This window comes from Opisthocomus hoazin, chromosome 5, assembly GCF_030867145.1.
Source record: "Opisthocomus hoazin isolate bOpiHoa1 chromosome 5, bOpiHoa1.hap1, whole genome shotgun sequence".
NCBI lineage: Eukaryota > Metazoa > Chordata > Aves > Opisthocomiformes > Opisthocomidae > Opisthocomus > Opisthocomus hoazin.
Genome location: NC_134418.1, coordinates 17978095 through 18001162, shown reverse-complemented (window position 1 = coordinate 18001162; position 23068 = coordinate 17978095). Strand labels below are relative to the sequence as shown.

Here is a 23068-nt window from a genome sequence, read left to right as displayed (position 1 = left end):
AATAGATATCTGTAAGCTAATATGTAGGTTCAGGATTAGTGAACAAGGAGACCAAAATTATAAAGAGAAGCTCTTTCATCATTGTTGAAAGCACAGCATGCTGCCTTCCTTTATGCTTTTAAATGTTTTTCATTTCAGGCTATGCTCTAAACTAAACAATTTTTCACAAAACACAGTTGTACCTCATTTGAATGAGTACGTTAGGTGCGGTATTTTACGTTATTTGCTTCAGTTGGCTGTTTGGCCAGATTATTCTTTGTTTTTTAAATCTCCCTTCTCAAATTTAACACATGTATTGTGAAGCTTTAGGAACTTCAGTTTTTTGCTTTATAATATCTTACTCCTTTTTTTTTTTTTCCCCTAGTTCTGTTCATTCTGCTTTGTTCCTGATTTATCAGTTTCTTTGGCTTTGATCAAAATATTAAACAGCCTTTATTTTTACCTTTGGTCTCTGGTATTCCAGCTGCTTTCTCCTGTGGCTTTAGTTTTTTGTAACACCATTATTCTAATCCAGTTGTTCATTTTCGGATGAAGGATTTGGGGGCAGGAGTACATCTGAGAGAGAGCGGTGCCTCCTTGATGATTCCTTGTTCAGTCTTTGATCCTTTTTTGTGCTCTGGTCACTTGTTAAGAGGTAGTTGTCACTGGAACTACTTAGAATTTGTTGAGATGTAAACCAGAAGATCTTGTTTCATTTCTTAGATGCTGATGATTTACCACCAGCTTTTGATCTGCACATATAAGCAGTGGGATTAACGTGATTCAAATTATTTTTTCCTTCCTGATTACAGATTCCTGCATGACATCTCAGGGAATCTGGAAGAAAGTAAATGTGTTCTAAAGACTTGTTTTCTACCTAGATGTGTAGAAGTGTCACTTCTGTGTCACTGTCTTTCTTGTTCGTTATCGCTGCAAAGTAGTTACGTTCTTCAGAGTTCAGATCCTTTCTGAATGAGTTCAGTAATCAATTGTTTGGGATGTTGGCTAGTTAATTACACTAGTTCATACTAGATGCAGCGCTAGTCCTAGGGACATCCTTTATTGCCTATCACATCCAATTCTGTAGTTTTTTATGTGTTTTTTAAAAGTGATGATGCAATCTCATACATTTGCAATTAAACTTCAGGTCTCTGTTGGTATCAGTCCTTTAAACTGAATTGTCTCCGTTTTCCAGAAGGATTTATAGAGGGGCAGAATGTATTATTAATATGGGTGTAGAATTCCATTTGAATTGGAATGGCAGGGTTGATGTAAGTGGGGCGAAAGTATTAAAAAATGATTTGGCTATGTGCAGTCCTTTTTGGGGCTTTACTTCACAGAACCAATGGGAAAAAAGTACATCTTGCTTTTTTCACTGTTGTGTTGGTGGCAGTATGTGCATACGGGCTTTGAAGTAAGTGTTTACCACCTCCATTCATATGAGAATCTTAATAGGCATATGTGACTTATCGTCATGGAAGAAGGTATATTTTGGTTAGATTTTGACACATGACCTCTAAATTCTGATGCACTAAGGCTTGATTCTTTCTTACCCTTTGCAATATACTGAAATATATATTTTAAAGGAAACTGAAAAGATTGAATCATATTTAGTCATTTGCACCACCAGTGGATGTGTGGAAGCACAAGCAAATTCAGTGGCATAGTAGTCATCTTTCAAAATAGCCTAAAGAGTGTGTATATGGGGAATACATAGTATGATGTGTGACCAGGCTTCAGGGCCAGCCCTATTAAGAGCAGAGTTTGAGCGTGGTATTAGAATGAAGTCTATGCAAGGTATGTGCTGACAAGAGGTCAATCAAGGACATAGGTATATCTGAATTAGGGGCATATGTTGGTTTTTCAATACTTAGGAGCATAAACAGTGAGAAAGTAAACTTCTGAATCATGTGCTTGTGGAGGTAGCTGAAGACTGTTTAAAATGTCCTCAGCCTGTTGTTCGTGCTCTCATTTAACCCTGACTTAAATGGAAAGAATTATTGAAGCTATACTGTATTCAGATTGAAAACCAGTTTGTGATATGCTTATGATCAACACTTTGTGGGATATGTTCAAAACAGAGTTGAAATGGCTTACATTAGTGTTATTAACAATTGTTGTGATGCAGAATGAAGAACAGAGATCCCTTTTTCTTCCCACTCTGTTCTTCGTAATGCTAAAGCAGAATAAAGCCATTTACGTTCGCAGTCTCTCCAACCAAACGTTAACACTGGTGGCTTGTCACTGTTTCCCCAGATACACAGCTACAGTTATTTACTTTCCCTTTGTACTTAAGAGCATGGTGTCCATAATTGTGAATCTAGGGGTGTAGCCTTACTTGGTTTTTAGTTTACCACATTATCTAAGAAGTGGCAATACATGGTACAGGAAATTCCCCTCACCTGTTTAAAAAAATTAAAAAAAATAAAAAAAATCTACATACACAACAACTAATAAGTTCTTAATAAATGATTAAACAGTATCAGTGTATATTTTGTATTCTGAAATTTTAATTGGGATTTAGGAGTGATTACCATTGGTTGTTTTGGAAATCCAGAAGCCTTTTTTGCCCTTGTCCTTGAGGGCAAGAAATTAAAGAAATATCTGAATCATCTCTGTTTACTGTGGAAGCTGCGGTAAAATGCCCTTTCTCCCTTGCTTGTGTCTCTGACAGTCAGTTGATGAGAGGGGCGAGGACGAAGAAGAGCAGCCATACTCATTCCCCTCGCTCTGAGCAGCCTGGAACAGCTGTGGCAGCAGAGATAACAGATTAGAAGACAGGCCAGTGAGAACAGGGAAAACAAGCAGAGAGGGCAAAGAGGTGTCAGCCTGTCATCCAGTCTCACAAGTTAGTGGGGGAAAAATGTTTATTATTACAGCATAGGAGGAAGTTTAAGGCCAAAGATGTCCCTTCTCAATTTAATCCTGTCAACTGGTGAGCTAACATATACTGAGCAGGTAATAAATGTCTGAAGGATTGGCTTGAGACATGCTTTAATGTTTAGGCCTGAATTGATGTCCTTACTTGCCACTTGAGAATTTCTATCTGTATGGGCTTCCATGGGATCTGAAGCACTGAAAATGGGATCTGTGTGTTGTCTTAAGCATTGCTGATCAGTGATGTGTCATGGCAGTGTGGAAGTATGCAATGTGGGAAACAGAAGATAAAACTTTTTTGAGATTATTGCACAAGAGTCTGAAAACTCAGTGACTACTTTCAAGTCACTGGTGGGTGTGATAGAGAATAAAGATCAAGGAATGCTAGACTGCATGCAGGGCAATAAGTAGGATCAAAACCTTGGACTTAAGAGAGCTAACTTTGGTCTCTTCAAGGAGCTACTTGGAAGAATCCCGTGGGTCAGGGCTCTCGAAGGCAGAGGGGTCCAAGAGTGCTGGGCACTGTTTAAACATCACTTCCTCCATGCTCAGGGTTGGTGCATCCCCCTGAGAAAGAAATCTAGAAAAGGAGGCAGGAGACCTGCATGGATGAGCAAGGAGCTTCTAGGGGAGATCAGGTGGAAGAGAAAGGTCCATGGAATGTGGAAGGAGGGACAGACCACTTGGGAAGAGTACAGGAATGTTGTCAGAGCGTGCAGGGATGCAACAAGGAAGGCCAAGGCCCACCTGGAATTGAATCTGGCAAGGGATGTCAAAGACAACAAGAAGGGCTTCTTCAACTACATCAGCAGCAAAAGGAAGGCTAGGGACAACGTGGGGCCGCTGCTGAACGAGGTGGGCGTCCTGGTGACGGAGGATGCAGAGAAGGCAGAGCTACTGAATGCCTTCTTTGCTTCAGTCTTCAGTGCCAAGGCAGGCCCTCAGGAATCCCAGGCTCCGGAGGTAAGAGAGGAAGCCCACAGAGGATGACTCTCCCTTGGTCGAGGAGGACTGTGTGAGGGATCGCTTAAGCGATCTGGATGCCCACAAATCCATGGGCCCCAATGGAATGCACCCACGAGTGCTGAGGGAGCTAGCAGATGTCGTTGCTGAGGCACTCTCCATCATCTTTGAAAGGTCCTGGAGGACAGGAGAGGTGCCCGAGGACTGGAGAAAGGCCAGTGTCACCCCAATCTTCAAAAAAGGCACGAAGGAGGATCCAGGGAACTGCAGGCCAGTCAGCCTCACCTCCATCCCAGGAAAGATGATGGAGCAGCTTATCCTGGAGGCCATCATCATTAAGTGGAGGAAAAGAAGGTTATCAGGAGTAGTCAGCATGGATTCACCAAGGGGAAATCATGCTTGACCAATCTGATAGCTTTCTACGATGGCATGACTGGCTGGGTAGATGAAGGGAGAGCCATGGATCTTGTCTACCTCGGCTTCAGCAAGGCTTTTGATGCTGTCTCCCATAACATCCTCCTAGGGAAGCTGAGGAAGTGTGGGCTGGATGAGTGGTCAGTGAGGTGGATTGAGAACTGGCTGAATGGCAGAACTCAGAGGGTTGTCATCAGCGGCGCTGAGTCTAGTTGGAGGCTGGTGACAAGTGGTGTCCCCCAGGGGTCAGTACTAGGCCTGGTCTTGTTTAACTTTATCAGTGACCTGTATGAAGAGTTAGAGTGTACCATCAGCAAGTTTGCTGATGACACAAAACTGGGAGGTGTGGTGGATACACACCAGAAGACTGTGCTGCCATTCAGCGTGACCTGGATAGGCTGGAAAGTTGGGCAGAGAGGAACCTGATGAGGTTCAACAAGGGCAAGTGTAAGGTCCTGCACCTGGGGAGGAGCAACCCCATGCACCAGTACAGGCTTGGGGTGGACCTGCTGGAGAGCAGCTCTGCGGAGAGGGACCTGGGTGTGCTGGTGGACGACAAGTTGACCGTGAGCCAGCAGCATGCCCTGGTTGCCAAGAAGGCCAGTGGGATCGTGGTGTGCATTAAGAGGAGTGTGGCCAGCAGGTCGAGGGAGGTTCTCCTTCTCCTCTACACTGCCCTAGTGAGGCCTCATCTGGAGTACTTTGTCCAGTTCTCGGCTCCCCAATTCAAGAAAGATGAAGAGCTACTGGAGAGAGTCCAGCGAAGGCCTACAAGGATGATGAGGGGACTGGAGCTTCTGTCCTATGAGGAGAGGCTGAGGGAGCTGGGCTTGTTCAGCCTGAAGAAGAGAAGGCTGAGAGAGGACCTTATAAATGCTTATAAATATCTGCAGGGTGGGTGTCAGGAGGATGGGGCCAGACTCTTTTTCAGTGGTGCCCAGTGACAGGACAAGGGGCAATGGGCACAACCTGAAGCACCGGAAGTTCCATGTGAACATGAGGAAGAACTTCTTCCCTCTGAGGGTGACGGAGCACTGGAACAGGCTGCCCAGGGAGGTTGCGGAATCTCCTTCTCTGGAGATACTCAAGACCCACCTGGACAAGGTCCTGTGCAGCCTGCTGTAGGTGACCCTGCTTCAGCAGGCGGTTGGACTAGATGACCCACAGAGGTCCCTTCCAACCCCTACCATTCTGTGATTTTGTGACTGCATATTAATCCATTGGTGACAGTGCCAAGTGATAGCTCTTAACTAGATTTATCAGAAAATACTCTGTTCTAGTAATTTGGGCAGCATTTGGTGAATTCAGAAGAACATACTTGACGTGTTGGAGTGTTATCAGCAAGAAACCAAGAAATTAGGGTTAGGACTTCATCTATGCCCCTGTTTTTCTGGTATTTGAATTTATTTTACTGAAGGATTTCCTTGTTTTTCCCCCATACGTATGCCATTTGTTCTGTTTTGGAAAGTTGTGCTTGCTCTGACCCTTCCCCAGCCTGTACGGACATGAGTTTATGTACCCCGAAATGTGCCTTTTTACATGTGTATATGCAGTCTCAGTCTTGAATTCTGTGTGATTTTTGTTCCCATCTCCTGGAGGAGGAGTTCTTTTCTTTTTGCTGCCTTTCTTGAGGCTTTCCAGTATTTTGAAACTTCTTTTTTTAAAATGAGTGGTATTGTTATACTATATTACAGTGACTGCAGCCATGAACGTTGTCATTGGTCTGTAGTCAGTTAGAGGTGATGGAAGCTGCCAACTCAGAGTCAAATATGGTTTTGGCCAGTTCAATGCTTGTGTGTTCTTCTGAACATTTCTATTTTTTGTGTCCTTATTTTCTTTCAATTTTGACTAAAATAAGTAGGTAGAACCCCATGGAATGTTTGAGATGCTTAAGGAAATGAACGCTTTCGAGTTGGAGATTACTTGCCCACAAAGAAATTACTGTAAAGGTTATTAACAGGTGTAACAAGCAATAACAGTATCTTCACAGATTTTCACAATAGTTCTGTCTTCTTGTCCTGGGTTTCGCCAGGACAGGGTTAATTTCCACCGGACTCCAGGAAGGGGCACAGCCGGCATAGCCGAGGGGTGGGGGCTGACCCCACCTGGCCAAACAGAGCCCGGTATTCCATACCATGTGCCCTCACGCTGGGTTCCGGTGGGGGGGGGGGGGGCGGCGCGGTGAGGACTCACTCGCTGCTCAGGAGACGCGGCGCCGGTCCCGTCCGGGAGAGAGGGTCTGTTGTGCGAGTTTGTGTTATATTTTCTCCTTATCTGTATCGTTGTTGTTCCTGTTGCCTCTGTTTGCTGTTCTGTTAAACTGCCCTTATCCCGACCCACCAGTTTCTGCCTGTTTCTTTTCATTCTCCTCCGCAGCGCGGCGGGGGGAGGGGTGGCCGCGTGGCGCTTTTGTTGCCGGCGGCAGCCGAAACCAAAACACTTCTAAAAAGACTTAATCAGACTTGCTAATTTGTGGTGTCATTACATTTTAGGTTTTACCCCATTTTTTCAATAATATAATTTCAGAGAGGTTTTTTAATATGTTAAAAAAATGTGATGTTTCCTGGAACAAGCTGTATGGATTGTTTCTGGAGACAGTACCAAAGTAGAAAAAAAAAAAAAGCCTGCCTAGTCTGGGAGGACAAGTCACAGGACTCCAACTCAAGTCAGACTGCTTTTGTGTTATAGTTCTTACGGTTTTGGTGACTAGTTACTGTATCCTGCTGTTCTCCTTTAAGGTGGCAATGTAAAAAAATTAGTAGGAACTTTCTAAGTAGGGTGTAATAGTTTAATAGTTGTCTTGAAACACTTCCCACCCCCTTGGACCCAGTATATAGGAATTTGGGTGGCTGTGATCTGTAGAAAATGAAATTTGCCTTGCTAGTAACTTCAAATGACAGGTGTATTGTCTCCATTTTTGCACCAGGAGGTTTTGGTTCTTTTTGAATCCCACAAGAAATACACAAGCTTTATGAAAAAAGATGACTGTTTGATTAATGTATTAGAAAAGGCAATAACAAGTCACGGCTTAAGTCCCTTCTGTTGCTGGGATCCCTGAGTTGATGCAGTATTGGAGAGACCTCCAGTCACACCACAGCATACTGCAGAGATCCTGTCCGTGGTGAGGTTCACAGCATCCCCTCCCCACAAATCCAACCAAATAATTTGTGAAAAAAATTGTCTAATCCAACACTCAGTAAACGATAGAACCTCAGAATGAGTAGGTACCCATATACCCATATATGCAAATAAATGTTTCTTTGGAGTTGACTGCTTTTTTTTTTTTTTTAAACTAGATATAAAGGAGAGGTTCACCAATTATGTGCTGCTACTAATTGTATGTCTAAGAAATATGGAGCAGTTCTCATGGAATCCAGGTGAGTAAATTAGTAGAAAAATTAAGTAAAAAAATGACAAATTCCTGTGCTGTCAAGAACTGCATGTCTTGCTTCTTTCCTCAATCTGAAAGATAAGGGTAACCGGGCCATTTAATTGAAGAATTTTAGTTTATCAGATACCTTAGATTCTAATTTCTGTATTTCTGGTTTTCTTGTAAGAGTGACTCTATCCTTTCTGCTAGAAGTATATGGTGTTATGCTACAAACGTGCATATTTATGTTTAAGTAGTGTCGTGAATGATTTCTTCGCAGCCCTTTCCCTTTCCTTGGAGTATGTTGAGGATGAAGTATCCCCTAGAGAATTTTATTTTGTGAGGTTGGTGAGATTGAAATTTGATAGAAGATTGTAAAAATTTGCATTAATAATTTAGTATTGATTATGCTTTGGATTTTAATATATTGAATAAATATTGAGTAAAATTTGGATTTTATTTTGTTAAAACTTGGTTGAATAATTTTTGAGTCCTGATCTATGTGGTATATTTTACTTGAATGTTACAGTCTACCTAAATTTTACCTTAAGCATCTAAACCCACAGGTGCTCTGTCTATTCCTCATATACACTGAACATCTACTGTCTAGTACGTGCAAAGGTTGTCTTCTTAGTAGACATAAAGCTTTATGAAGTAAAAGCTTTAGAACCTGATCCTAATTACGCTGTGATTGTATAGTACTGATAAGTTTCTAGAACAGCAACGGAGTAAGCGAGAACTTGCACACTTACTTGCTGAGTGTTGAGGTAAAGTCACAGACTCTTCAGACTCTTGAGGTTTTTTCACTCTTGAATGAAAGTGTTAGAATTTTTGTTTTGTGTACTGGCATCAAATTAAATGGCCTAACTTGTTTCTTCCCGCTTTCAACCTTCAGATCATCTTTGGGTGTTATTCCCAGATGTTTGCATGGTGGTTGCTGCAGAAATTGCGGTGGATATCGTGAAACATGCCTTTATAACAAAATTCAATGACATCACAGCAGATGTAGGTATCCTGTTTGGAATGCTGTGTGCTATTTTAAGTTGTAGATTATTTTTCTATTTTTTTCCTAAATATTAAAATTTATTCCAGTGCAGATAATGTAAAAATTGTTATTTTCATATATAGGACATCATCTGGGGAAGCTTGGTAATTTCCTGATACAGTATACTTCTGAGGATCTTTATAATGTGGAACAAATACCTCTGCTTCTAAATTAGTAGTTCCAGATCCATAAATTATTGAAAGTGTTGTGTAACAGTTCACACAATAACCACAATTCATGTAACTGGCAGATAATTTTGTGAAGTGATCGCTAATTACATTGACAGAAGTTTACTTGTTCTAGTCTAGACAGAGCTTGTACCTTTTCCTAGCAGAATAGATTAAAATTCAGGCTTTGGGAAAAACGGGTATTGTGAGGCTGTATGTTAAAGGTGGAATGTGAAATTGTGCATCTATTTTTCCACTATCGCTGGAGCACTACTATGAAGTAGCCTATGGTAGTTTCCCACTCCTGAAATTTCTTAGGCCATATATATTATGCAGTCTTTCTTATAAAGTAGTAGATGAGGTTACTTTTTGTGTGGTGTGGCATGATGCATTGGCCATTTGTCTTGCATGTTGTGTGAATTCAAATGTACTTGATAAATTTGTGAAGAGATGAGTTAGCGTTTTTCCACTATCAAAAACACTTTTCAGGAAATGAGATCAGAACTTGGAAGTGCTATCTTTTTCAGTATCTCTAAAGTAACTACATTGTGCAGTGTAGAAACACGTTTAATAGATGTACTTAATAAGGTCCCTTAACGCCAAAGGCTGTTATACGTGGCCTACTTTCATATAGAGTGTGGAAAAGAGCAATAGTGAAGTCATGATAACCGAAAATGTAGCATGTTTCGGAATGCTGAAACAGCTGGAGGATGGGGAGTAGTGAGTGACAATTTTGCAAGGTTTATTTAACAAACTTTGTATTTTTTGTATGAAGTTCTAAAGATTTACTGTTACTAGGTCAGACTTTTTCAGAAGTTTTGAACACCTACAGTGCAAGTCACCCTACCGCGTATCCTTAAAATAGATGCTTTTCTGTCTTAATATGCAGAACTGTTTTGAAGAGAAAGAAAAGGTTCATTCATCTTCTGATACAATTTGCTCTTTTTGTGGGATCACATGCTTAGTATATTAGTAAGCTCTCTCATTTGTTTAATTTGATCCCAGTGCTACCTTTCATGTAGCTTAAAACAAATTACGAACTGTAGGAGAAAAGTAAACGGGATTTCCCTTACTTTGTGTTCCTTATGATCCTCAGATTCAGCAGATGCTTTATAAAGTCTCATTCAGTTCCGAAAACATAGCATAGTGTTGTTTTTGTTTGTTGTGTATATACACAAGTTACTTTATCACAGAAATATAAGCTCATCTGTTGAAGGGTGCAGTTAAACCTCAGAAAAACTGGCTTTGACTCCTTCAGCCTGTGCAAGACCATTTATAATATTTTTACAGAAATATTAGTATCTCTGTTGCTTCTATAAAGTGTGATAACAAATTAATGACACATCTGATGTGCTGGATTTTTTCCAGGTCTACAGTGAATACAGAGCCAGTCTTGCGTTTGACCTTGTTAGCAGTCGACAGAAAAATGTAAGCCTGAAAATAAAGGCATTTTCTTAACTAACATCATATTGTGGAGGGTGAGGGGATGAATATTAGGACAGATATTTAAAGAAATACATACAGAACTGTTGCACTTCTACAGCACTGAAATTCTACTCTGCTGTTTTTTAAAAAGAGATAACAGGAATATTTCCTTGTGATGTATATTCATATTTTTATTCAGTTCGGGTCACTTCAGGCTTTATTTAATGTATTGTTGAGAAGTCTCTTTCAAATACAGGTGTAGTCAGGGGATGGTTATAACCACCTTGACATTTTTGAGTTATATGGGAAGTAAGCGAGCTTAACAAGGTGTTCTTGAGATAATTATGTTGAGATAATTTTAAATTAGTGTTCTTTTTGCTTTATTTTAACCATGTTGGATCAAAATAACAGTATTCATGAGGCATTTGTGTTATTCTGAGACGGCATGCACAGATCTGTAGGGGTGTTTGTACCATGCATGTTACTTTTGTGGCATGGCTATTTACAGGACACACAGACTGCTAGTGTTTTTCATGAGTGCTGTTTTTTTGGAAGACTATTTACAGCACATCTTTCCTTGATGACTCTCTTAACTATTAGTGAGTGCTCTGGATGAGTGCCCTAACTGTGAAATTAACTTAGTTGTAATAATTTATGTAGTTTTCTTGGGCATGTTTAATAGCCATTGCTAGGAATGCGGTAGTTATACCTCATAAGTTAGACACCTGCAATTAATATTTAATAATTATATATTATAAAACATATTAAAATTATTTTAATAATTATTAATAATTTGTTAATTATAAAAACAGCTTACTAGTGCTGAAAACTCCCATTACTTTTCCTAAGGATCGTTTGTGGAAAATGGGTGCCTATATGATGCTACCTAACTTTGGCAGGATGTTCAATACTGCGTGAAAGCTGTCATGCAAAGTGGTTGTGTTTTAAGAGTTCACATGTAAATGTATTTTCAAAATGATTTTAACACAGTTATCCTGAGACTAATTGTAGGTGTTTGTAGGATGATTTAAAATTGCTAGTGTGATGGATAATTATTCTTTTATCCCAGTTACGGGTTTTTCTGTACAGCGTTTGAGGATCAAAGTCAAATTAATACAAAAAGATCTCTAAGCAAGTAGTAATGTACAGGTGAAATACCACAGTGTTTGGATTCAGTGTCCTGATTGCTCTCGATTTAGAGATTTGTGTTATACTTCAGTTGCTCTTGATTTAGAGCATTGAAGCTAATCTTACTGGTCATGGTAGTATTACGTTTTTGTCTGAGGGTACAGCTATCTGCATTTGAATTTCCAAATGTGAATAGGTACACTTTATACCAGTATAATGTTTGTTAGCTGAGATTGAATCTTACCTAGAGGGTGTGCCAAGCTAAAATAAGCTCATTCCTTTGCATAAATAGCTCATTATTCTTTCTCTTTTTTTCCTAGGCATACACAGATTATAGTGATTCGGTTTCCAGAAGAATGGGTTTCATTCCTCTTCCACTGGCTGTTTTAGTAAGTTGTGTCTTTCCTGTCCATTTTCTATCAATAAGATCTCAGTTTGAGAATATATGCCTGAGATGCCTAGCAGGTTTTGATGTTTGGAGGATGAAATTACCACCTTAAGTAATGGAAATGATGCTGCAAGGTTGAGTCAGCATTCAGTATAACCTATATCACATACTAATTATGACTTCACAAATGCATTACTGTTTATTTGCCTTTCATAGAAAATCAAATATGTATTAATTTGCTAGAATTTATAGGCACTTGAATTGTAGCAGTGGAATTAAACTACATCTGTGCTTATTAAACATTTATTCCTTTTGGCAATTACCCTGTTCATTCATTTGGAATAGTCAAAGCAGCTGGTTGCCAGAAGGTTAGCAGTAGTGTACTATTTTTTTCAGGTTTTCCTTAGGAGTCCTTGTGGTTGTCTGTGTAATGGTATGCTTAATGGCTAAGTTTCCTTTTATATGGGGCACTGAGCTTGTGAGCTGTTGTAGAATACATGATTCTGAAATAGTTGACCCTGTTACATGGACATGCTGCTACAAAATGAATCACTTCATTATTGGAATTGTGTTCACATGCTCTCTGTTCTGAATTATCTATTGCAGAATGTTTTCTGTGAACAGCTGCTCTGACTTTGCCCATACACACATGTAGACGAGCAGTAGTTATCGTAATACTGGGAATGTGTCCTTGCTTTGCCAGCAAAGATGATAATTTGTCATTTTCCTGGAAGAACACTGATAGCAATTAACTTTCAAATGTAATGTTCTCCCATAGAGATGGGGAAAAATACTATTGACAAGCGTTGCCTAGATTTGATTCAGGATTTTAAAAAAACAAAACACACACAAAAAGAAACAAAAAAAAAAAACCCACCCAAAAACCAAACCAACTATGATCATAATTGTGATTTCTTTTATAACTAAGCAAAGCACATCTAGTGAGAATTTGATTGAGGTGCTTTTTTCAAGTTAATTGTGTTATGATATGATATCCTGACTACTAATAGGTTTAAAACAAACTGAAGTGCTCTGCTAACTTGGAACACTAACTATGAAATACTGAAGTAAAACTGAGCTTTCAGGATCATTTGTTACTGAAACTTGGGATTCATATGCCTAATCCACAAAGCAATTTTGTATTCAAAATGGTAGCATAGTTCAAAACACTGATTCTGTTTTACTGCATTAGCATCTCTTGACATTTTCCTCAAAAATTGTTAACTCGGCTCCCCGCCCTTGACTTTTCAGGAGGTTTTTTTTTTTTTTTTTTGCTTCTTATTTTACTTGGAAGTCGCTGGTGAAGGAAACATTATCAGACTAGTTTTGGCAAAGTTTCAGCTAGGTACTAGTATAATACTTATTCAAACCAAAATCTTGACTAGTTAGCACTACGAAGGGCAATATTAGAATAAATTACTATTAACGTATATGTTTCTACTTTTGTTTTGAATTTACCAAATAAGAAATGTCTGTTAAAATACTCAGTTAATAATTGCATGCTATATGTTTTAACTGTTTAACTTTTATCCTTAAAACAGCTCATCAGAGTCGTAACAAGTTCAATAAAAGTACAAGGAGTCTTAGCTTATGTTTGTGTTGTGCTGTTCTACTGTGGGTAAGTAAATGCACACAATTGAAAGTATTTACAATTTTTTAATCAGATAAGTGAAAAAGCTTCTGTTGATAGTTCTAGGTATAAGTGTAAACACAGTTTATGTTCAGTAGGACATAAATGTAAAACTTCTATGCTCATAGACTGAAACTGAGAGTGCAGATTGGTCTCTTAAGTACTGTAACTGCATTGGGGTATTGTAGCCCTCAATAGGTAACTTCAGTAATGAAAACAACTAGTGGAAAAAATGGTTGAAAGAATTTACGACAGACAAGCACCATACCTCTGCATAAAAGGGGAAATAGAATTCTAATGAATGAAAGTTTCTGTGAAAAGAGCTAAAGATTCAACATGCCGACAAAAATAAGCAGTTGAGCAGATCATGAATTCTTCTCTCTGGTAGTTAAATGTGAGGTTTCTTTGTGATAGGAAACTGTTGTATGGAGGGAAGAAAAGTAAATGCAAGGCTCACCTTTCTGCAAAGGGTGGGGTCAGTAAGTGATCTCTGCTAAGGAATATAATGTCCTGTGACAACTTGTTTTCCAAAACCGATGATTGGTAAATATGTCTTCACTGCCAAGTCGCTTTATACTTGTGTTATCCTTAAATTCTCACCATTTGATGTGTACTTCTGAGATGCAATTAGTTGTACTTTAGATGCAATCTAGTTTGCCTGTCTTGAGGCACTTGCTGTAGACTATACAGGGATGACCAGTTTCTAGGAAAGTTGCATGCTGGACGGTGTTGGTGTTTGTCTCAGTACTGATTGATATTGGAGTCCTTCTAAAGTGATTCAAATTGCTGCAGCCCAGAGAACCTGCCTTGCGGTATGGTGGAAGTAGCTCTTCCAATGCCCTACCAAGTTGTGTTTGTAATTGAAGGCAGCAAGACTTGGGAAGTAAAAGACTTCTAGGTCTGGGGCTGTTCAGCAGGTACACTGGAAGAGAGCAGGCTGTTCTTTTACAATACCTTATGAAAAGAGTGGGGTTACTACACCTTTTTTAAGAAGTAGTAGACTTTTCTCTAATCTGACCTTGATCTGCAAAAAAGTAAAACTTGGTCTGATGTGTCCAGTCTGCATCAGTGCAGAGACACATTTCTTTAGTGTCAGATAACTAGGACTTTGAGATATTGTACATAGGTTAAATGTTAAAATGTTAGCCATATTCCTCTGCACCATACTTTGATTTCTTCCCCAGCATACCACATGCTGTGCCCATGTTTTGCCTAAAGCCAGCTCTATATGATTAAAAGCAGTAGCTCCTGATCATCACATTCAAGCTGTGGTATGCCGAGCTCAGCACCTTCATTCTGCTCAGTGGTTTTTCCTTTTTCCCAATAAATGTAATATTTCCCTACGTCTACCGTTCCAGTGCTGCCGCCCAGTCCTGGATTTTTCCCTGTCTCTGTGGCTTGGAGGATGGAGGGCAGAAAGAAGTAATGTGATTAACATGAAGGATTAAATGCTGCTCTTTGAAGTCATAGGTCAAAAGAGTAAATACATTTTATTTTGTCCTTATTAAAAAGGGAGAACAGATTTTTACTTCTGTTGTGATCTCAGTTTTGGACTTAACTCACCTCTTGCATCTTTCAAGTAATTTGTATTCTGAACATAAATTTCAGCTTTTCGTCAGATTAGTATAGCATAGATATGTGAGAAACAATGTGATAAAATCTGAAACAGTTAACTGGGCGAAGGATTGAGACTATAATGTGGAGGACATTGGTTTGTATTGATATTTAACAACTGTAATACTCTAAGTTATACTATTAAAGAGTCTTGCCCGGCATATGAAACCTGAGGTTTTTTTCTTCTAGGATTTTGAACAACTGCCAACTTACATTGTTGTTTGAAATTTGACGCTGGGGTGGACTGGCAGTAAAGAATAAAAGAGAATCACTAGAAACCCTTGCATAATTTTCCATGAGAAGCTGGAACTGATACAGTAAAGTGTTGATTTGTGGCCTTTTGAACTTCTGATCTCATTAAATCATGCTGTAAACAGTAGTCTCTCAGAACAGAAGCATGTTACATAGAAAGGGTAGGGGAAAAAAACCTCTAAAACGAAGGAGAGCGGCTCAACTCTCAGAAACAAAATCTGTCCTGATAGCTTCATAAAATTGTAGAGAGCCATGGCTTTCAACTTGTATAAAATGATACCTTCTTTGTGGTTGCTTGGATACTAAAATGTCAGTTTCTTCTGAGTACTGAAAGTGCTCTGCTCATTCTCCCATTCCTGTAAATTTCTTCTACAAGTAAATGCAGTGCATAAAATTCCCTTAAAAGTGCAGTGTACTTTGTTTTTCTGTTTGACAAGTTCTGATTACACTAATGCAGTGAGAGATGATGGAGCGGCTGCTGAAGTGCGCTTCGGTCGCTTTATGATTAAGCAGTTTCAACCTGTCAGTGTTCACTTCTCGTCATCTTTTATTCTGTTAGTGAGGTACATAATAAACAGATTGTCAGAGAATTGAGAAAGAATTGAGAGTCTGCATTTCGTTCACTTTCGTTACATAGGTTGATATGCATGGAGAATATTTAAATTCATCACACAGAGAACAGATCACTATTTCCTTGTTCAGTAGTGAGCCTTCACTTCCAGAGTGGACATTGGTCTGTGTGTTGTGTAATACCAGTAATGGAACTTAGATTTTTACAAAGCTCGTTTGAGTTGTAAATCTAAAAGCGCTTGATGGTAGATGAGACCTTACTGTTCTTTAAATGATTAGACAGATATAAAAGGGACTTCAATGATTTGCCGAAGTTTCTGCTGAAAATCAGCGACAACAGAAAAGGAATCTGCCATCAACTGTACTGCTAGGACAGTAAGGCAGTGCTGCCTCTTTGGATTTATTGAGTTTAATGTACTATCTTTTGTGATGTGAAAATGGGCATTTTATGATTAGCCTGTAATTTGTGAAAGCTAGATATCTGCTTTCTTGTGATTCAAAGTCCACGAGTGATCCTTGGCTGGGCACACTTAAGACTACAGTTTTGACAGTAGTGCGTTTAGTTTGGACTTGCTCTGTTGAGGGCCATTTTTAGATCTGTGTTTAAATATTTGATGTCTTAAATGGCTGCTTAACTGTCCTTGTGGTGCTTTTTTTTAAACTATGATAAAACTTGACGTTTTTCTCTAGATGCATTCTGAAGAGAAAAATAAAATTTAGCCAACAAAACTAAGCATTGAATGTGAAACAAATTGTTAGGGAAAGGGAATTACCTTTTGATCTTGCTATTGCAGGGATTTGTTAGCTAATCCTTCCAAGACGGCAGTAACCATATGCAACTATTTTAATATGAATAATTGCAGTATGAATAATATGCAATAGTTTTAATACGCTAATGCAAATATGTAAACAGATACATTTATTTTTTCAGGTTAATATCTTTAAAAGTCCTTAACAGTATTGTATTGCTGGGGAAATCCTGCCAATATGTAAAGGAGGCAAAAATGGAGGAGAAATTATTCAATCCTGTCCTGACTGCCACCCCAGGGAAGCCGGCTGGCAAGCAGCAAAGCATGTTTAAATCTACCCAGGGTAAGGCTAACTGCCTTGTTTTGTTTTCAACTATAATGAAAATTGCTTTCAGACGAAATTTAATATTAAACCAGATGTATGACATTGTTGCTGCACAGTAACCCTGTTGCTGGACGTTAATTGTACTGTATCACAGCTGTGAACACAAATCTGTAAATGTAATAGAATTTATTGCTTTAGTTCGTGCATCTTCTTTTTGCTTATAAATACTCACCGCTCTCATAAGATCCCACCCTGATGCGTGGAGGTGATAGAAACATCAGAACAGTAGCACACTTTTGTTTGGAAATCATAATCGTAGAGTGGTTTGGGCTGGAAGGGACCTTGAAAGATCATCTAGTCCAACCCCCTCTGCCGTGTCACTACACAAATAAGTAAATATTTACACATCATCTCTGGCAGTGCTGAAGTTTAGTAAGGATGCAGTCTATGCATTTCTTCTGGAAATTAATGTAGAACATTGCAAGAGGGTAGGTATAATTACTTGTAGTTGTCGTGAACCTATTGATGAAAAGCTTAATGAAATCTAAATAGGAATTTCAGCTGGTCTCTGCTCACTGCATTTCAAGTCTGTGCAGCATGGTTTTCTCATATAGGTCCTCAGCAGCAGCAGTTCATATATAATTGGAATGGGGCATTATTATATTCCTGTGGCACGTTATAGAAGGAGACAGAAACCTTCATTGTTGCAGTCAACTGAATTGGATTGTGTATCTTCCTTGTGTATCTGTGAAGAGCTTAGTGAGAGCCCTAGAGAATTTAAATGAGGCTTTTATTGTGTTCACTCTGGTGCTTGCCAAAGACTTGAACAGCTTGAAGGTGCCTATTAGTCATCATAGTGTCTTGCCAGCAATAGTAGAGTTGAGAATCTGTCAGTGTTTCAGTCATAAATCTCACCTGTGTCAAATCACATCAGGCAGAAACTTGGTGCAGACATTTATTTTTAAATAGGTTAAATTCATAGAGTTGCTTTAGTTTCATAATGAAAGAATGTGATATGAATTGGTCTGAATGTCTTTTCCATTTCCTTAGACGGCTATCATAATGACAGTGGTTTAATTAAGCATTCTAGTACTACACTTGGATATGAGACTTAGTAAGTCATACTTACTTAGAGTGACTCTTAAACTCACAGTAAATAAACCCTGAAGACGGTTTTTAGCTGAAGCAGCAGCAATTTTACCAGGTCAGTCAGCAGAGATGGTGATTTCCTCAAATGGAAGGGTTTTGATTGAAAAGTAGCAATCAAAAAGCTTTTGCTGATTTAATTTAGAATATTCTTAACTTGCATCAGTGATGAAAAAGCTCAATTTTTAACAGTTTTCAGGGGTTGTTGAATACATTTTGATAGCCCTTTATTTACTAGAAACGTCAATTATGTGAAAGAATGATTTTACCTTCCCCAGCTTCTGTGTGTCTGCATTATTACTGCTGGGCTCTGCAATATTGGTTAATCCCTGTGCCCCACTTAGCAGGTTTTTTTCAGTACAGTCTTTCAACCCATCTCTTACTAGAATGAGGGTGAGGGAATTAATCTGGTCTACTTTCTATCAGCTTATAATGTACTTCATTTTCCTAAGAGTTTGCACCTCATCCAGAAACAGTCTAAAATTTTGAAGGATAAAATCTTATACTTGCTCTTGACGGATGGAAGTTCTAGTTACTGGTAATCATTTATAGGCTGACCAGCTTTCTTTGGAAGCTGCTGGGTTAGAAAATACTTCCCTTGGTAACAAAGTTCTGCAATTAGCATTAATTGTCTGCTTTCTTAGTGCGAGTTTAGTACCTTTGACTTGCTTAATGCTGTAGATCTTTTTCTGTTCCCTTTAGAAACAACAGCTCAGTCTTTAGGAGGAGATGGTAAACAAGAAAAAATTTACTGCCTTGTCACTTGCTTGTGCATTCTAATTCTTGAAATGTTTTAACAAAATGTGGAAACAATACATGGATATTACTTAGAAGTATCTTAGGTTAATGGAGCTAGTGTTCAAGTCCTCTGAAGTAAGATGCAGGAATAAAAATAGACACCTTTAATAGAACTGCTTTAGGAGCCACTGCTATTAAAGTGTGTAGCAGTGCGTGAGTCATTGATCAGCTGTCCCCAGAGAAGCCAGGTTTGTTGTACATAGGTAGAGGATTAGGCCCATCTAGTTCCTGCTACAGAGATTCCTTCTCTTCATTTCAGTAGAAAATACTTGTGCAATTCGCGCAATGACTGTAAAAAAATCTTTTTGCCTAAGCCACTAAAAATGACTCTGTAAACCAGAACAATGCAGTGTATGTCCTGACACCTGCTGTTTATGTGCTTGCTCCTTGTCCGAACTTGTGTAGAATTCATTTTCTGTCCTTCTACCAGATTAGAAAAGGAAATCTCTTATGGTGAAACTGAGAAGAGGTAGTGGCTGCCACAAAGCATTCTTCTGTTGCTTCTGCTGCTTTGGTGCTGCACACTTTTCCAGGACAGCTTCAGACCAATCTGCACGTTACAGATGCATCAGTATGTCTGTGTTGAATTCTTGAGTATCTTTGTAATTGTATTCTGTTCCAACAGGAATTTCCACAGATGAAAACGGATCTACATCTGTTACCAATCAGCCTGTGCATCAGAAGGAGAATATGCCGTCTTTACTTGTAACAAGCAATTCTGATCAATTTCTGACAACTCCTGATGGAGAAGAAAAAGATACAAGCCAAGACAGTTCAGAATTAAAACACAGGTCTTCAAAGAAAGACTTGTTGGAGATAGACAGGTTTACTATTTGTGGAAACAGAATTGACTAAGATTATTTTTTTTTTTTTAATCAATGTGCTAAGGATACTGAGCTGTTGGGACAGCAGATGCTACCAGAATGGACGGTTGCCAAAAAAGGCACATAAATATTTATTTAAAAACTTAAATTATTAATGGCAAAAAATAGTAATTTCTTTCTACAAGTAACTTGGCTTCGTATCTGGTCAGGTCAAGTAAGTGATCTTTAACTTGCCTCTTGGAAAATGTGGTGGATCGTGAGTCTCTAGCCTGGTGGCAGAGCTGCAGAATCACTCTTCTGGGAGATAGACTGGAAAGAAAGCATAATCCTGTTCTGCGTTATGAAACCATGCTTCCAGAACATACTACTTTTCATGAAGGTTCCTCCAGTGTAAGGATATTCCTGGAAATGTGTGACAACTTGACCGGAAGCTTGCCTTTCCAGTTACCTTGTTTTATTAAACATCTGCAAGCAGATTCCAAAACTTGTGCTTATATCAGCAAACGCATAAAGCATTGGTACATAAAACAGGAAGTCAAGATAGTTATTCTTGTCAACAAAAATCTTTTCAAGATGTATCTTGAAAATCTTGTAATCAGAATAAAATTTTGCCTTTAAATGAAAGACTGTATACTATTTTGTCTAAATACTAAACACCAAGGGAAGATCACAGTAATGAAGGTTCTGCTTAACGGGGCAAATATGAAGTATAATCATTTCTTGTGTTAAGTTGTGTGTCCTGCCAGGCAAATTATTTATAAAATTATTTTTTAAAGCTGAGGATTGTTTGTTGCTGTAGGAAAAATTAATAAAGGGGCACTTTTATGTATTGAGGAAAGGCAGTGTTAATTGCAGCAACCGGCACTTTTATGTATTGAGGAAAGGCAGAGTTAATTGCAGCAACCAACTGTTGTGTTGGAACTTACATATAGCATTAACACAGCAGAAAAGAATATTCCACTGCATTTGGGGTTTGATTGATAAGAATGACATCTGTGTATTAAATTGCCTGAGAACATGCTTATAAAAGCTCATACTGACAGTCAAATCAGAATTATCCATTTTAATTGATTGGTTTTAGCCAAACTGAAGTAGATGGAACATAAGCAGAGGGACTGGATCTGTAAAAAGCATTTAAGCATTACCAGTGCATCTTAGCTTTTAGTGTGAGATGCAGTTGTGGGAGAATTGATGAAAGACGGTTTAGAATCCGCAGGCCAAGAACAGAATAAAAAACTTAGGCTGGAGACTTGTATCAGAGGAGACCCTTTAGTTAATGATAAAATTCTTCATATATTGTTGTTAAAAGACAACATAACTTCAAATGCCTTTCAGATACTGAAGTAAGCACCAGTTTCACTTTCCAAGGGAAGGTATCGTGAAAGTACTTCAGTGCTGAATAAATGACGACAAAATTTGCTCTTTGCTGATTTTGTGATTTGTCAGAGTGGGAAAGCCAAAGTTTACTTGGTTTATGAAAGTGTGCAAGTTTAATGTATACGCTAATCACTGAAGCTTGCAGGACTACAGTACTGTAGCAAATGGAGACAGTTGGACGAAGTTCTCGTGTATCCGAGCAGACTTGGAATGGGATGGCTTTGCCATACAGGTTAGCGTGATGATCTGCTCCGGTGGGAACTTCTTGCTGCAGTCTTTCAGCCTCTTCTCTCCCATCAAGAGTAGCTGGAGTAATGGCCAAAATCTGTGGTTACAGTTCAGGGATAAGAGTAAAAAGAAGAGGACTTGTGCTGGGGAAAAATCTGAAACTCTTTAATTTTTGATGTATTTTATACTAATTGGAGATCTTCACACATTGAAATTGAGATTATCTGTCAATTTGCTGTATCTTATTTTTGAATTATTTAGCGATTGCTAAAGGAAGCTTGGAATTGCTTTTTTTTTTTGTTGAATGACATTCTGTATCAATTTTATAAGTGCATCTTGTGTGAAACTCAATAAAATTCAATTTTGTAATATTTGTTTAAAAAAGGAAAAGTACAGTGTCAACATTTCTTTCTTAGTTTTCCAAGTTGGTGAAGTTGCAATGTATTTACTGTGTTAAATTGATTCCCATAAAGTAAGATTCTTGAAAATGTGGGACATAAATGTGCCTAAGAACTGGGTTATCGGTGGCTTTACTTCTGATTTTATTTCTGTAGCAGTTGGTTATTGGCACTTGTAGGCAGAAGAAGGTATTCATGCCAACCTACTACTACTTTGCTTTTTAAAGGCAAAACCCACGTAAATGAAAAAACATTATGTCTTAAGGGAGTTGTAATTTCTGTAGTCAGTTACTGCAGTTGTAATAGTTACACCTATACAGCAAAGCCATATTTAACTGTAGTGTGAGCTTGGGCAGATCCTTGACTGAGTACGTGACAGCAGCAGCGGAAGGGTCCTGGCTGACTGCACCCAAGGCTGAGTCCTGGTCCAGATCCTCATCTTGAGGCTGAGAGCTTTTGTTGCTTCGTTGTTACCCTTGAATGGTGATAACTAGGTCTAAAGCAGTGTAGCTGGGCTGTTACATCTCCATTTGTTGTGTAGCCGTGACTTTGTTGACTTACGTATCAAAATAATTCAGAGGTATACGTGAGGCATTGCAAATGCAACACTGCCCGTTAAGCACGCAGAAGGTCTGATTGGGGCCCAACTGGGCATGACATGTCATTGTTTTCTCTTGCTCCAAGCTCTCTAATTGCTCTCATGTTCTTGTTCGTGATTAATAGGGGTTCCTTGAATATCTAGTATTGCATCTTTAGTGAAAGGTCACAGCTTCATCTCTGACCATGGGTGGTCCTATCGGAACTCTAGAGGTGGCTGGGGCGGGGAACATCACAAAACAAAAAAAACCCAGCAAGATCAAGTGATCTGTAGATGCAGTTCTTTATTTCTTTAGCTTTCCTTGAAAAGCTGCTGTCTTAACAGTGAAATAAGTAAGAGCATCAGAGGTTGAACAGTGAATAAATTGAGTTCTTCAATTAATAAATCCCTTCAAACCCAAAATCTAGAGCGTCTGGATTCAAGCAGTGATATTTCAACTGAAGTCACGGGTGCCAAAATAATTCCAAAAGCACGCTGAGTACAGTGTATATTCATAATTAGTGTTCTTCATTATGGGAGCATTAAGGAATAACCGTGTTTTCCATAGGATTATTTAATTAATCTTTTGACGCTTTTCAGATGTTCATCAGCCGAGCAGAATTTCCCCTCAAGCAAAGCAGTTTTACAATCACAAGTACACTGTTAATTTACTTGCCTCTTAATTTAGAGTGAATTTGTTGAAACTTTTCAACTTTGTCGTGTTTGTTCTTGTAGTGCAAAATTTTCTATATTCTACATATCCATTTAGAAGTCAGTTTTTGTAAGTCAGCATAGTTTGTAAGGTCACTTTTTGCCCAGTTGTG

The 23068-nt window shown here is 38.8% G+C and overlaps 1 protein-coding gene across 3 annotated transcripts in view; it reads left to right on the top strand.

The window, feature by feature from the left end:
* TAPT1 (transmembrane anterior posterior transformation 1) overlaps positions 1–20288 on the top strand; it is a 49286-nt gene extending 28998 nt beyond the window's left edge. For all 3 annotated transcript variants that reach the window (XM_075420573.1, XM_075420574.1, XM_075420575.1), the window contains 7 exons: positions 7530–7610; positions 8499–8608; positions 10184–10243; positions 11689–11757; positions 13298–13374; positions 16754–16914; positions 19466–20288. In XM_075420573.1, coding sequence (XP_075276688.1) covers positions 7530–7610; positions 8499–8608; positions 10184–10243; positions 11689–11757; positions 13298–13374; positions 16754–16914; positions 19466–19695 — 788 coding nt within the window. In that variant the 3' untranslated portion in view covers positions 19696–20288. The remainder of the gene's footprint in view (positions 1–7529; positions 7611–8498; positions 8609–10183; positions 10244–11688; positions 11758–13297; positions 13375–16753; positions 16915–19465) is intronic.
* Positions 20289–23068: the final 2780 nt, after the last annotated feature.